The sequence below is a fragment of the Manis pentadactyla genome, chromosome 8 (assembly GCF_030020395.1).
Source record: "Manis pentadactyla isolate mManPen7 chromosome 8, mManPen7.hap1, whole genome shotgun sequence".
Classification (NCBI taxonomy): Eukaryota; Metazoa; Chordata; class Mammalia; order Pholidota; family Manidae; genus Manis; species Manis pentadactyla.
In genome coordinates, this window is record NC_080026.1 from 84,133,854 (window position 1) to 84,146,261 (window position 12,408).

The 12,408-nt window shown below is 39.5% G+C and overlaps 1 protein-coding gene across 2 annotated transcripts in view; it reads left to right on the forward strand.

Moving 5' to 3' along the window:
* ARID5B (AT-rich interaction domain 5B) overlaps nt 1–12,408 on the forward strand; it is a 174,112-nt gene that overhangs the window by 78,907 nt on the left and 82,797 nt on the right. For both annotated transcript variants that reach the window (XM_036895094.2, XM_057505898.1), the window contains one exon: nt 4,668–4,898. In XM_036895094.2, the coding sequence (XP_036750989.2) occupies nt 4,668–4,898 (231 nt within the window). The remainder of the gene's footprint in view (nt 1–4,667; nt 4,899–12,408) is intronic.

The window sequence follows — 12,408 nt, forward strand, 5'->3', positions numbered from 1 at the left end:
ACACCAGGTTCCAACTATGCCTTTAGCCTCTGAATGGAAAGAGGTTAATGAGGCAGGCTTTCCAGGCTTATGCAACCCAGAGCTGGCTCTTTTTTCTATAACGGGGTAGAAAGTATTAAATGGATATAGAGCAGTCTTCCCTTGTCTGCAGGGGATATGTGCTAAGACACAAATGCATGCCTGACACTGTGGATAGTACCAGACCCTGTATATAGTATGTTTTTTTTTCCTATACATACTTAATATGATAAAGTTCCATTTATAAATTAAAGGCCCAGTGAGAGATTAACAACCATAACCAAAAATGAAATAGAACAATTCTAAGAACATACTGTAAGAAAAAGTTATGTGGATGTGATCTCTCTCGCGTGCTCTCTCTCACAACATCTTATTGTACTGTTCTCACCCTTTATCTTCTTGAGATGATGTGAGACGATAAAACGTGGACCTGATGAGATGAAGTGAGGTGTACGATGTAGGCATTGTGATGTAGCGTTTGGCTACTGTAGACCTTCTGGCCGCACCTCAGAAGGATCCTCGCTTGTGGATCGCTGTTGACGACCAGTAAGGAAACCACAGAAAGCAAAATGGAGAGTAGGGGGCGACTACTGTGCCTGAAAGGTGTGTCAGTAACGTTCAGCCATCACGATGGGCATCTCAGCGTTCCAAAATAATAACAAGTTAATTTAACCAGAATAGAATTCTGGCTTAAAACAGTTCTGGATGAAACAGAGGTCTCATATTTTACTTGATCAAAGGCTATATCATCCTCATGACTAATATTGCAAATTAGTTAAACCCATAGTAATAATAATAATAAGTCAAGGAACAAAGATATTTTTCCAACCACACCCACATAAAAAAGGAAACCAAATTATTACTGTAAGGAATGTTATTATTATTATTATTATTATTATTATTACTATTATTCTTTGAGATTCTGGAGTAGTCACTTTGGTGTCTGAAAAAAAAAAAGAAGTCATTTCTAAACACCAATGTCAGACAGTTTTCCCATGTCTAAACTGGGGAATATTAATAAGTAATAATGCTACTAGTAGGGTTGTCCTGAGTAGTATCTGAGAGATATCTTGTGTGAAAGAACTTTGTAAATTTTAGTGTTTTATTATTAGTACCAGAAATCAAGGTAGTATTTGCTCTGCTTTCTAGACAAGGAAACAGTGCCTCAGGCCCTTGCGTTTTTGGTTAAGATGTCTTCCTTTCATTTACTTTCTTCTGTGATACAGCAGTCCTGGGAAGGAGTCAAGGAGAAGGGAATTTGGCCTTGTATTCTGGTTTTGTTACAGGGCAGGTTTGGATAGATGCATATAACTGACACTCAATATATTATACATTGTAAATGTATTTCTATAAAAGAATATATAAGTATGTATACATACAGATAGTCCCTGACTTATGATGGATCTACTTATGATTTTTTTACTTTACAGTGATGGGAGTGATACGCATTTAGTAGAAACTGTACATCAAATTTTGAACTTTGATCTTTTCCCAGCCTAGTGATATGATCCTCTGTCATGATGCTGGGCAGCAGCTCCATCTGCCACATGACCATGAGGTAAAGAACTGATACACTTACAGCCACTCTACACATACAACCACCATTCTGGTTTCCACTTTTAGTACAATATTCACTGCATTAAATGAGTTACTCAACGCTTTGACTTTGTTATAAAATAGGCTTTGTGTTAGATGGTTTTGCCCAACTGTAGATTAATGTATGAGTTCTGAGCATGTTTAGGGAAGGCTAGGCTAAAGCTATATCCATCTCTCTCTCTCTCTCTCTCTCTTTCTCACTTCTTATATATGGAGAGGAGAGAGAGAGAAAAACCCAACTAAATCATTTACTATAAATGTATACAAAAAACTAAACTGAGACTCAGAGGCATTGGTTGCAAAGTTTAACATGCATGAGCTACCTGGGAGTTTATTAAACATGTAAATTCCTGGGCCCCAATCTTAAGAGATTCTGAGTCAGTGGTTCCTGATGGGCCCCCAGAGTCTGCCTTTTAACAGGCACCTTATGCAATTCTGATGTGGGCAGTCCCAGGAGCACTCTTGGTGATAACTGTCTCCAGAATGAGTGGACATCATAGGACTCATTTCTATGATGCGGGGTCAGAGGGAACTTGTTGTTTTTCTTCCAATACAAAGAGAAAGATTCATGGCTTGGCTTGTGTTTTAGGAACTGCATGAAGATATGGGGATAAATGCTTTGAGATAGGATGAAGTGGGGAGGAAAAAAAAGCAAAGGTCATTTCTAAGCACCAAAGATGGCCAGGGAGCTGATTCTACCCAGAACAGAGAATGAGGAAGAAGTTAGAGATGGCCTCATCATGAAAATTGGTCAAAGAAAGACATAAGAAGGAGAATGAAGGGATAGGAAGGAAGTGGAGTGGTCCCAAGAGCCCAGGTGATGTCTCCTGCTGTAAGATTATCTCTACGGTATCCATTCTCTCGCCTTCATTCAACCTGAAAAGCACAACATTCTCCATGTCATTAGAAGAACACTTGGAGAAACTAGGGCAACCGTCCTCCTTCACAGAAAGCCAGTAGCACAACCACGACAGAATTTTGGAAGCTGTACGTAGTACTTATTTGCACAGTATTCACTGTTTACAGGGATGGTATCAGGTACTGAGCATGCTAAAATAAGCCTTGGGTTTCATGATTACACCCTCTCCCTCATCCACAATGCCTTGAACAAATAGAGTAATGCAGTTGACATTGGGGGTGCTTATTCAGATTGCTCGTAGATACTCTGAAATTCTGATGATGTTTGGTGACTAATTCTACTAAAACTTCTTGTGTTTTAACTCTGTAGAAAGCACATATTTGAACCCAAAGTGTGAACTGGTCTAGTGTCTTGTTCTGCTGTAAGAATCTCAGATTGCAATGCCTTGAGACATATATTAGCCTCTAAAAAATGCTCTTCATTTGGGGACCTGCCTTCAACATAAATATATTTCCTTTTAATTAGTATGACAGCTGACAAAGTGGCTACCCACAAACCAGGCGGGAGTCTAAGATATGTAAACTGTTGAAAGATGTCATCTTAAAAGCAGTTAATATCTTCATTCTTGAAGAAGCCTCCAGCCTGAGGAACTAAATGAACATAATTAAAATACATCTGGGTGTTGGCCTCCTGTTTGGAAAGGTCCCATGTGCACCTTCCCTTGGTACTGCCATGTCCCATCATTATGTTCTGTCCTTACTCATTCGTCTCCCACTGCTTACCAGATGGCCATGGTGATGTTGGCATCCGTAACAACTGTCTGTGCAGTTCCCTGCTGCAGGGTAAGGGCTTGAAATAGTGAGTGTTTTCCCTTTGGAGAAGCAAGTGATATAGCTGGGAATTGCTTACAAACGCCCTGATGATATGGTTATGGAGTGTGATGGCAACTGGGTCGTGGAGCCTAAATTCAGTTCGATGTCATACAGGTGGCAGGCTACCAAAGGCAGATGCTTGCTGTTTCTCAAACTTAAGATGAAGGAAGGATGCATCCATGCAAAATGTGGTTTTTATAAATAAGCACTCAGTATAGTGAGGTATTGATAAACATGAAGATCATTGGGAACGGGAACTTCATTAAAGTTGCTGAAATGTTCTGAACTAAGTTGGTTTCTGATGGAGCATGGGACACCCTCTCAGCATGATTTTCTGAGGTGTGCCAAGTTACCACATGGATGTGAGGAACATTAGAAGATAGGGGGTATGGGATGGGGGCAGAATGGGGAAGGTGGATGTATCATTCAAGTTGGGATAGATAATGCTGCAAAAACAAATGACCCCCAAATCCATCTCATATAAAACAGTTAAAGTTTTGTGGGTTTTTTTCTGCTTACGTTACATGTCCTATTTAGGATCAGCGAAGATCTCTGCTCCATATCATTCTCATCCCAAGACCCAGACTGGCAGAGTAGCCGCTATCTGAAACATCACATATGCCCAGAACAAAGGGACGGATGTGGCCAGTAAAGCACTGGCTCTTAAAGTAGTCACTTGCTCCTGTCATATTTTTTTGGCCAAAACAAGTCACACGGCCACTTGACTCCAGTGGGCCGGGAAGCACTATCTTTCCACAGGACCATAAAGAGAATAAGAAGTATTTGTTAAGTGGCACCAACTACCACCATAGCAAATGATGATCCTATTTGAACCTGTGGACATCTCCAGATAACCTTTTCAGATAATTCAAACACTGAAAAATTGTGTAATCCAAAAAAAGAGCAATATTATAAGTAATTATAAAGAAGTTCAACAAAATTCTGATTCTTCCTACAATGATGACTTTAATGCTTAAAATATGTATCAGATTCTTTTAAAATCGTCTTTTTTGTTTTGTTTTGTTTTTTGGTTCTGTGGCTTGCTGGTGATCAAATATTGCTTAATCTCTCTATTAACAGGGTCATCCCACTGTTGTTCTCTCCACTTTTTCTTTGCTCTGCTGGTAACCCAAGGCTTTTGTGCAGAGCCAGATTGATAAGGGGGAGCTGGGAGAATGCTGGCATTGGTCTGGGGCAGGAGTCTTGCTGAAGACTGCAAATTTAGTACAAAACCAGAAGTGATCATTGAAATTATGCCATGGCATATGACAGTTCTCTGTTGGAGGGAAGGGGGTAATGAGAGTGTTTTCTCGTTTGTCTAGGGGAGGACGAGGAAGAAACGAACGTGATAGTTCTCAGCTACCCCCAGTACTGCCGGTACCGCTCGATGCTGAAACGCATCCAGGATAAGCCGTCTTCCATTCTAACGGACCAGTTTGCGTTAGCCCTCGGGGGCATTGCGGTGGTCAGCAAGAACCCTCAGATCCTGTACTGTCGGGACACCTTTGACCACCCAACTCTCATAGAAAATGAGAGTATATGCGATGAGTTTGGTGAGTATTTTTTTTTTTCCTACATGAAACTTGTATGTGTGTCTAGTTGTTTTCAGTTCTGGTGAAGAGCACTGATGAGGAACGAGGGCTTATTTTCACAAGCTCAAGGTACCACCCCGCCTCTCCCATCCCCCAAGTTATTGCAGCACGTGGCGTCATTGCCACCTTGGCAGACCCTGTTTACCGGGGTAAAACACTGTTATTTAGGATTTTGTTCAAAGGAGAGTCTGAAGTTGTCTGGTCGACCTTGAAATTGGACTTTAGGACGGGAAGATTTCATGTTAGTTCTTCCTTAAAAAGCTATGGCTATTCAGTTACTAATTTTTTTTTTTCTGATCATTCCTTTTTCAATGTTATAAGGAAATTTAAAAATGCACCATTGTAACCACTTCAGTACTATAAGGTGAATAAGTAAACAGATCAATCCTCATGCTCCTGAATTTTTGCATATATGTATGTATGGGTATATATATATACACATCCATCTTTGGTGGGCTATATACCATATATATAGAAACATATATATATATTTCTTTATATTATTTTTAATATATATTTTTTTTATTATTCTTTACATATACTGTATATAAAGAAATATGTATAGATAATATACCTATATATGTAGAAACATATATATATATATATACGTGTGTGTGTGTGTATTTCTTCATATACTGTGCCCACCAAAGATGGATATGTGCTCATATCTTTCTCTGCATCTCGGCCTAGCTGATCGGTCCTGTGTCTGTATAGATAGAAGGGAAAGAGGAGAAGCTACCATACTATCAGTCTGGGAGACCTTGCAGGATGCAGCCAATGAGTGGAGGCAAGGCAAGATCACATCTCTCATATCTGCACTTTCTCATCTGTTTGTTGAAGAGATTGGATCACATCCGTGGTTCTCAAAAGGCTGGGCAGGGATATCCAAATACCCTGGAGATGCTTTAGCCAGTTACATATGTTCCATGGGAACTCATATACTTCCAGAGACCTGAATACCCACCACTGTCCATGGAAGGGCTGCCATAGAATGACCATTGATGACTGAGCTATGCTGAATTCCTCCCTCCTGGGGACCTGGGTGGAGAAGAGCAGAGAGGGCACGGGATCCCTTTGAGCTGGAACATTTCTTGATTCTGTTGGCTAATATTGTCCCAAGAGTCCCGAGTTTGCAGATCACTCAGAGTCAGGTTTCCCTATTACAGGCCTCTGCACTGTTAGGGCCCACTGAGGCCTCTCCAGTCTGATCATTCGTCCTGTAACCACTGCAGGAGGGGTATTGTAAATAGGTGTGTGGAAAGAGGGGTAGGGGCTGGGGGCTGGGGTATGATGATCCACGTAGGAAGGGAGGAAAAAGAGGAAGGGGCCCTAAATTCATGGGACACGACACTTTTTTCTTACAAGCTTTTCTCAGGTGCCTTTCACAACTCTGGCTTGTCGAATGACCGTCAGTCTATAAGAGAGTATACGTTCACACACGGTATTTTTTTCTTTCTTCCAAGAATAGTTAATGTCATGTTTTTAATATTCATATAGCCTTATTCATGTAGATGAATGTATTCAATACATTTTTTTAAATCCTCTCTCTTTTCAAATCAGCATTTTCAGATCTTCCCTTTTCAATACTTCTGTTTTGAGTTTTCCTTCTGTATCCCCTGCCCTCAAACCCTCTGGCCTGCTTGCCGCTCAAGAGGTCTGTAAATTCCTGACACAAAATAAAACTGAAAGAATGCTTTCCCCATATTTAAGAGTATTCAAAATCAGAGTTTCACCATGTAATATAATGAAAAAATGTTTTAACCTTTTTGGCTAATTTAAGAGTTATTAGTCATTGAGTTTCAAAGCTGTTGCATCTAGAATTGATCATAGAAAGACGTTCCCATTTAACAGAGCTCACAATGGTTTTTAGAAGTTACTAAATTAGTTTTAAATGTTCCCACGAACATGAGCATCTGACTTTTGAATGTTTTCCTGAACCTTCTTATGATGAAGCTCATTTTAATGCTGTTTTTCTTCTCCAGCCTTTTAAAGTGGAAGCTTTCTTTTGGAATAAAGGTACCTCTAAAAAGCTTCTAGATAGCTACTTAATAATTATAATATTAGGTTCTTTTTTAAAGTTACGTTTGTTCTTCAAATAGTATTTCATTTTAGTAAGTGAACGTGAACATAAAAAGCATATTTTGACCAGGTTTGCACACCTTCACCAAACTCCTTCCCCCACCTTCCACTTTTGGTCACATGTCTGTATTTCCAGAGAACACCCATTTAAACCTCCAACTGGTATATTTGAAATCAACATGAGTTTAAAGGTTTGTTAAAACACAGGGTTGGGTTTCTCCAACTAACTAACAGTTGGTAGAAGAACATAAATTTAATTAGTGACTAGCATTAAACAAATGTTCCTAATATTAAACACTACCAGATGACTGAAACACTTCTGTCAGATTACTGTGAGTGCCAGGGGGCCCACAGATGATTTTCTATACAGTATATATTCTGTACCACACGTTTGGTGACTTCAGTAATTGGTCAAATGTAATTTAGGGAACAGTATGGCTAGGCTGTAAAAATCAAATTTTATTAGCCATATCACCAGGTGGATGAATGGTGGAGCTGATGGCAAAGAGTTTATAGCATTTAGCAGCTACACCTTTGACACATGAAATTCATAAATTGCCATAAAATACCTCCAAGGCCCTTCTCAAAAGGACAGTGTCTGCTTTCGTATGATTAAATAATGTTTATTTTATTAACTAATATATTTTTTGCTGTCTTCTATTAAATGGGATTAGTGAGTTGGGGTTGGGAGGGGGTGTTCAAAAGATAAATGAAACATAGTCCTTGCTTGTTTGGAGGATTTAAAATCTAATTGAGGAAGACAGGATTAAAGCATCTGAAAGGTTAACTAATGTTACAAGAAAGTCAATGATTAAGAATTTGGTCAGTGTTACAGAAAGCTAGCGCAGTAGGAATTTAGCAGTGGGCTGTTGTGGGGAGGTGATGTGGCTGGAGATGGTGATAGTGGGAGGGGTGTCAGGGAAAGCCACATGGACGAGGCAGGACTGGGTTTTAAAGGATAGGGAGAGAGGCTAATAGAAACCTTTTGGAACTATCTAGATCTTTTACATTTCATCTCCTGACTCACCATGTTAGGAATGGCTGCTTTCACCCTGGGTCAACTGTTGGCCTCTCTGAGATAATTTACTCTCACTAAATGGTCTGATTCCCTCTCTGCAGGGGGACATGAATGTCAACAAGTGAACCAGGGCTGGGAAGAACTCAGGCAGTGGTTTTGGAGCTGGAACTGGGCTTTATTTCTTTGGCATGGATGCCCCCACATTTTCTGCATGCACTATACAGCCCCCTTATATTGCCAGGGTTCATTGCTGAAAATGGATTTTGCTCTGTGTAACAACTTCGCCTACTGCTCAGGCGACCCCCCAACCTCCCTGCCCCCACCACTGTTTCAGTGTTGTCCACTGAATAACAAGTTTAATTGCACAATAAAAGTAAGGCTTTTGAATCTACAATGAGTCCCTATAAATAAATTCTCCATGGAATTTTATGAAGCTGTTTAATGAAAAGTTTGATTAGAAACTATTAAAGAAAAATAGAATAGATGAAATTTCATCATTTAGTCCCACATTACAGTAGCATTTTGATTTTGATTTACTTTGAGATATCCAGAATAAAGTAAATATATCCTGGTTTTAATTAACTAGCCTTCTTACTTGGGAAAGGTTATTTTAGGCTTGAAGGGTTTTGATAGCATACCATCTGCTTTCTTCACTATATTTTATTCAAGTCCCTTCCTTACTTACAGTGCTGTACAATGTCTAAACCTATGACATAAGTACAAATTGAATCGTATTAATGGTTGGTGTTTAAAAAGCTTCAGCTCAAATCCTGCCCGAATTCTTCCATCTTGTCAGTACAATGCTCTTAAGGGCAATGTGCGCTTTTCTTAGCACAAGAGAACTATTTTTAAAACTAAAGCAGTTAACTCCCCATGAAAGCATTATGAAAACTGGTTGTATTGCACATACAATTAGGAAATGAGATTATAATAATAATGTGGGGAAAGTGACCCAATGAATGACAATTTTTTCTCATAAAATTCTTTATGCATAATTCCTGCCCCCAAGATCCTGTTCGAATCTCCTAACAGAAGGCATTTCCAGCAGTCCCCTAACTTGCTTTTTCACCTTTGTGTAATTTGGTTCCTCTTTTGTAAAGCATACTGTCATTTATATTGTGTTCTTGTCAATACTGTAGAGAAAACATACACATGCAAAAATTTTGTCTATTTTTCCTGCTAGAACAATAAAATGTCCACCAGTTTGTAATGTACAGTGTTTACATTAATACCAGATTGATTTCACAAGTGTGAAATGTTGACAGCTAACAGCTAAATCCAAACAGAGGTGCATGCAGGACAGTGGAAATGGATAACTTTAAGGTACTAGCTTTTATCAGAGTTATAGAAGGTGGACGCAACATACATAAAATGAGATGAAATCAGTCTTTAAAGGTAGGTGGACCTAAATGGATTCAAATACGGTTGAATAAAAAGTATCGAAGACATGGTTTATTTTGGTCTGAATTTTGTACTTCAAAGAGACATAAGAAGTTGTGCTTCTAAATCTTTTGGATTGGTGTGTGAGTGTGTTTTTTGACTATGGAGGTGGACTGCCAACTTGGCATTTGGACCATGTGTAGAAAACCATGAGCCTTGACCCCAGAGAGAAGTTGGCTACATCAGTAGCCATATACTTTGCTGAGGGATGGGGGTTAGCACAGTGCAGTAGAAGATGCTAAGCTTCCAGGCAGAAAGCCCAGATCTAACCAAAGCTCAACTATTCAATTTCCTATTCTTCTGGGCAGGTGACACAAGGTCTCTCACTTGTCGCATCTTTAAAATTGAGTAGTAACAGCCTACTCCTCCAGCTCAAATAAGTCTGTATTCACTTGATATTTTAAAAATCCTCTCAATAAATGAGAACTCTCTACTGTTTCTATTAGTTTTAGGCCTGGACAGCTTGTAGTCATCTAAACCAATCTTGCTCTTTAATAATATAGGAACCATTTCTCTAAGACTCTGAGACTTTAAATAGAGCCCTAGTGGAAAAGAAAAGGTTTTTACTCTTTACAGTATGTTTTAAAGAAGATTTTCTGATTCTGCACCAAAGTTTCCCTTTCTGTTATCCTGTTGGATGAAATAATGACATTATAGACAAAAGAAGAAAAAGCCTTGGGAGGGACGGAAACAGAAAGGGGACGAAACCTTGACTTTCTATGAAAGAAAACTAAGGATGTACACAATTATTTTGAAGCATAAAGGACAAGCTGGATTCTGCCTCTTCCCCTCTAAACATCACATGTTTTGCTGGAAATGAAAGGAAAGGCAGTTGTTTTGTTAAGGATCATGGGAATTTGCAAGTGAGTAAACAGTTTTTTCCTTGCCAAAGTAGGTTTTGTGGTCACCGTGGATTTCACTGATCAAATGGCTTTGCTCCTGGCCCCTGGCCACATTCAGGCCTTTGCTGCCTGCCTGCCTGCAGTGCCAACTGATCTCCCAAATGATAGCAAGGCAGACGTTTCTCTTTGGTTGAAGCCTAGTGGGAAAGGAGTTGTGCTTGTATATTGCTGTTTATGCAGAAGACCTTAACCTTCAGAGATCTCTCTTGGAGGACTGCTTTGACTTGGAAATTTTCTAGGAGGTTCTGTTTATCACTAAAGAATGATCTAACCAAGAATAATCTCAGCACCTTCTCATTATGGCACATGCTGCCAAGGTAGAGACAGAGAGAATGTTAAGTTCATCATACAATGTAGTAAACCAAGCTCAAATAAATCTGCTGGCATAGGTGTATTGGATATGCTCTGTAGTATATGCAATGAATGTGTGGCCTTGGCTTTCGGGACAATAAAATGCAAAGAGGGCTAGAGAGCAGACCTCCCTGGGTAGAGGCACTGTAATCTCAGGTACCATCTCTCTTAGGGGTTAATGGAAAGAATGTTTATGTTGCTACTGTAAATTAATTTACAGAGTCATGATGTATGGAATGGGTAGGATTAGCAAATTTCTTCTCTACTTTTGGAACTTGAAAGGATATTTTAAAATAACTCTGGACTCCTTTTGTAGCTGAGTGGACTCAATGGGTTATTAAAAACTATGTGGACTTATGGGTACAATAAACTCCTGTTCATCTCAGAAGAAAGGATTTATATCTGTATTGGCTAATATTTTACCTAGCATTTCATCTAGAAAGCAAGAAAGTTATATCCTATTTCATTAGCAAGATCAACATATTCTTCTCTAGGGTGAAACAAATTATTTTATCAGTCAAAAACACACACACTGTAGGAAACAGCCAGGTCATTGAAAAAGGACAGGCAAAGTGCTCGCTAAAAGTAGGGATGGTGGGAAAAGTTTCAGAATAAGTCCCTATTCTCTTGATTTTTAAAAATATTTAAAAGATTTTTAGATTTTGGTAAATGAAGATTCTCTCTAAACTCCCTTTTTTCTCCTTCTGTCCAGGGAACTGTGTTGATTAAATTTCCTTGGATTGTAGGTAAGGACTGTAGGATGCTTAGAGTGCAGCACATGCCTGCTGCACAGAATTCCCTCCTTATTCATTCATTCTTGCACTTCAGCAATATCTATTTCACACCTGCTTTGTGATAAATGTTGTTCTGGTCCCTGGGCACACAGTCGTGAACAAGACAGAATACTTCCCCACTCTTAAGGTGCTCACAATGCAGAGGTGTATCAGATATGCTGTATAGGACATGTAATGATTATGTGGGTGTAGGTTGGCACAAGGTGGGATAGCCATGGACCACATCTCATAGGTAGAGACCACACCTCACAGAGTTGTAGTGAAGATTAAATGAGTCAATGACTTAAAGCTCTTAGATGGTACACAGTGAGTACTCCTTAGGTACTCACTGTTAGCCGACTCTTCTTGTACCTCTTGCACCACCCAACACAACCTTAACCACATACTGAGGTCTAATGTTTCCTCAAAAAACACCTACAAAACTGTTTCATACCTATACAGACTGCTGAGGAAGTGAGGTATCAAGGTCATTCCAGAAATACTTGTTTGTATGTCCTGCTGCGTGGAATGTGTTTCCCTGGATGTCACTGGTCTGGCTCCTTCTCATTCCAGCCTCAGCTCAAATGTCTTTTTCTCAGAGAAGCCTTCTCTGACCTTCCCCTTCCCACAAATCCAGCCTTATTCCAACATCCACTGTATAATTCTCTTCCTATAACTTACACTATCTGAAATTAACTCCCATATTTGTTTCTTGTCTGTGTCTCCCCCACCCTAGCCCATCCTATAATGTAAGCTCTTTAAGAGTGGGGAACTTTTCTGGCTTGTTTCCATCTGTGTGCCCAGGAACCAGAACAATATTGGGCACATAGTAGGTATGTAATAAACATTGGTTAAATGAATGAATGGATACATGCATACTATGTGTCAGTGTATTGCTCCATTTTATA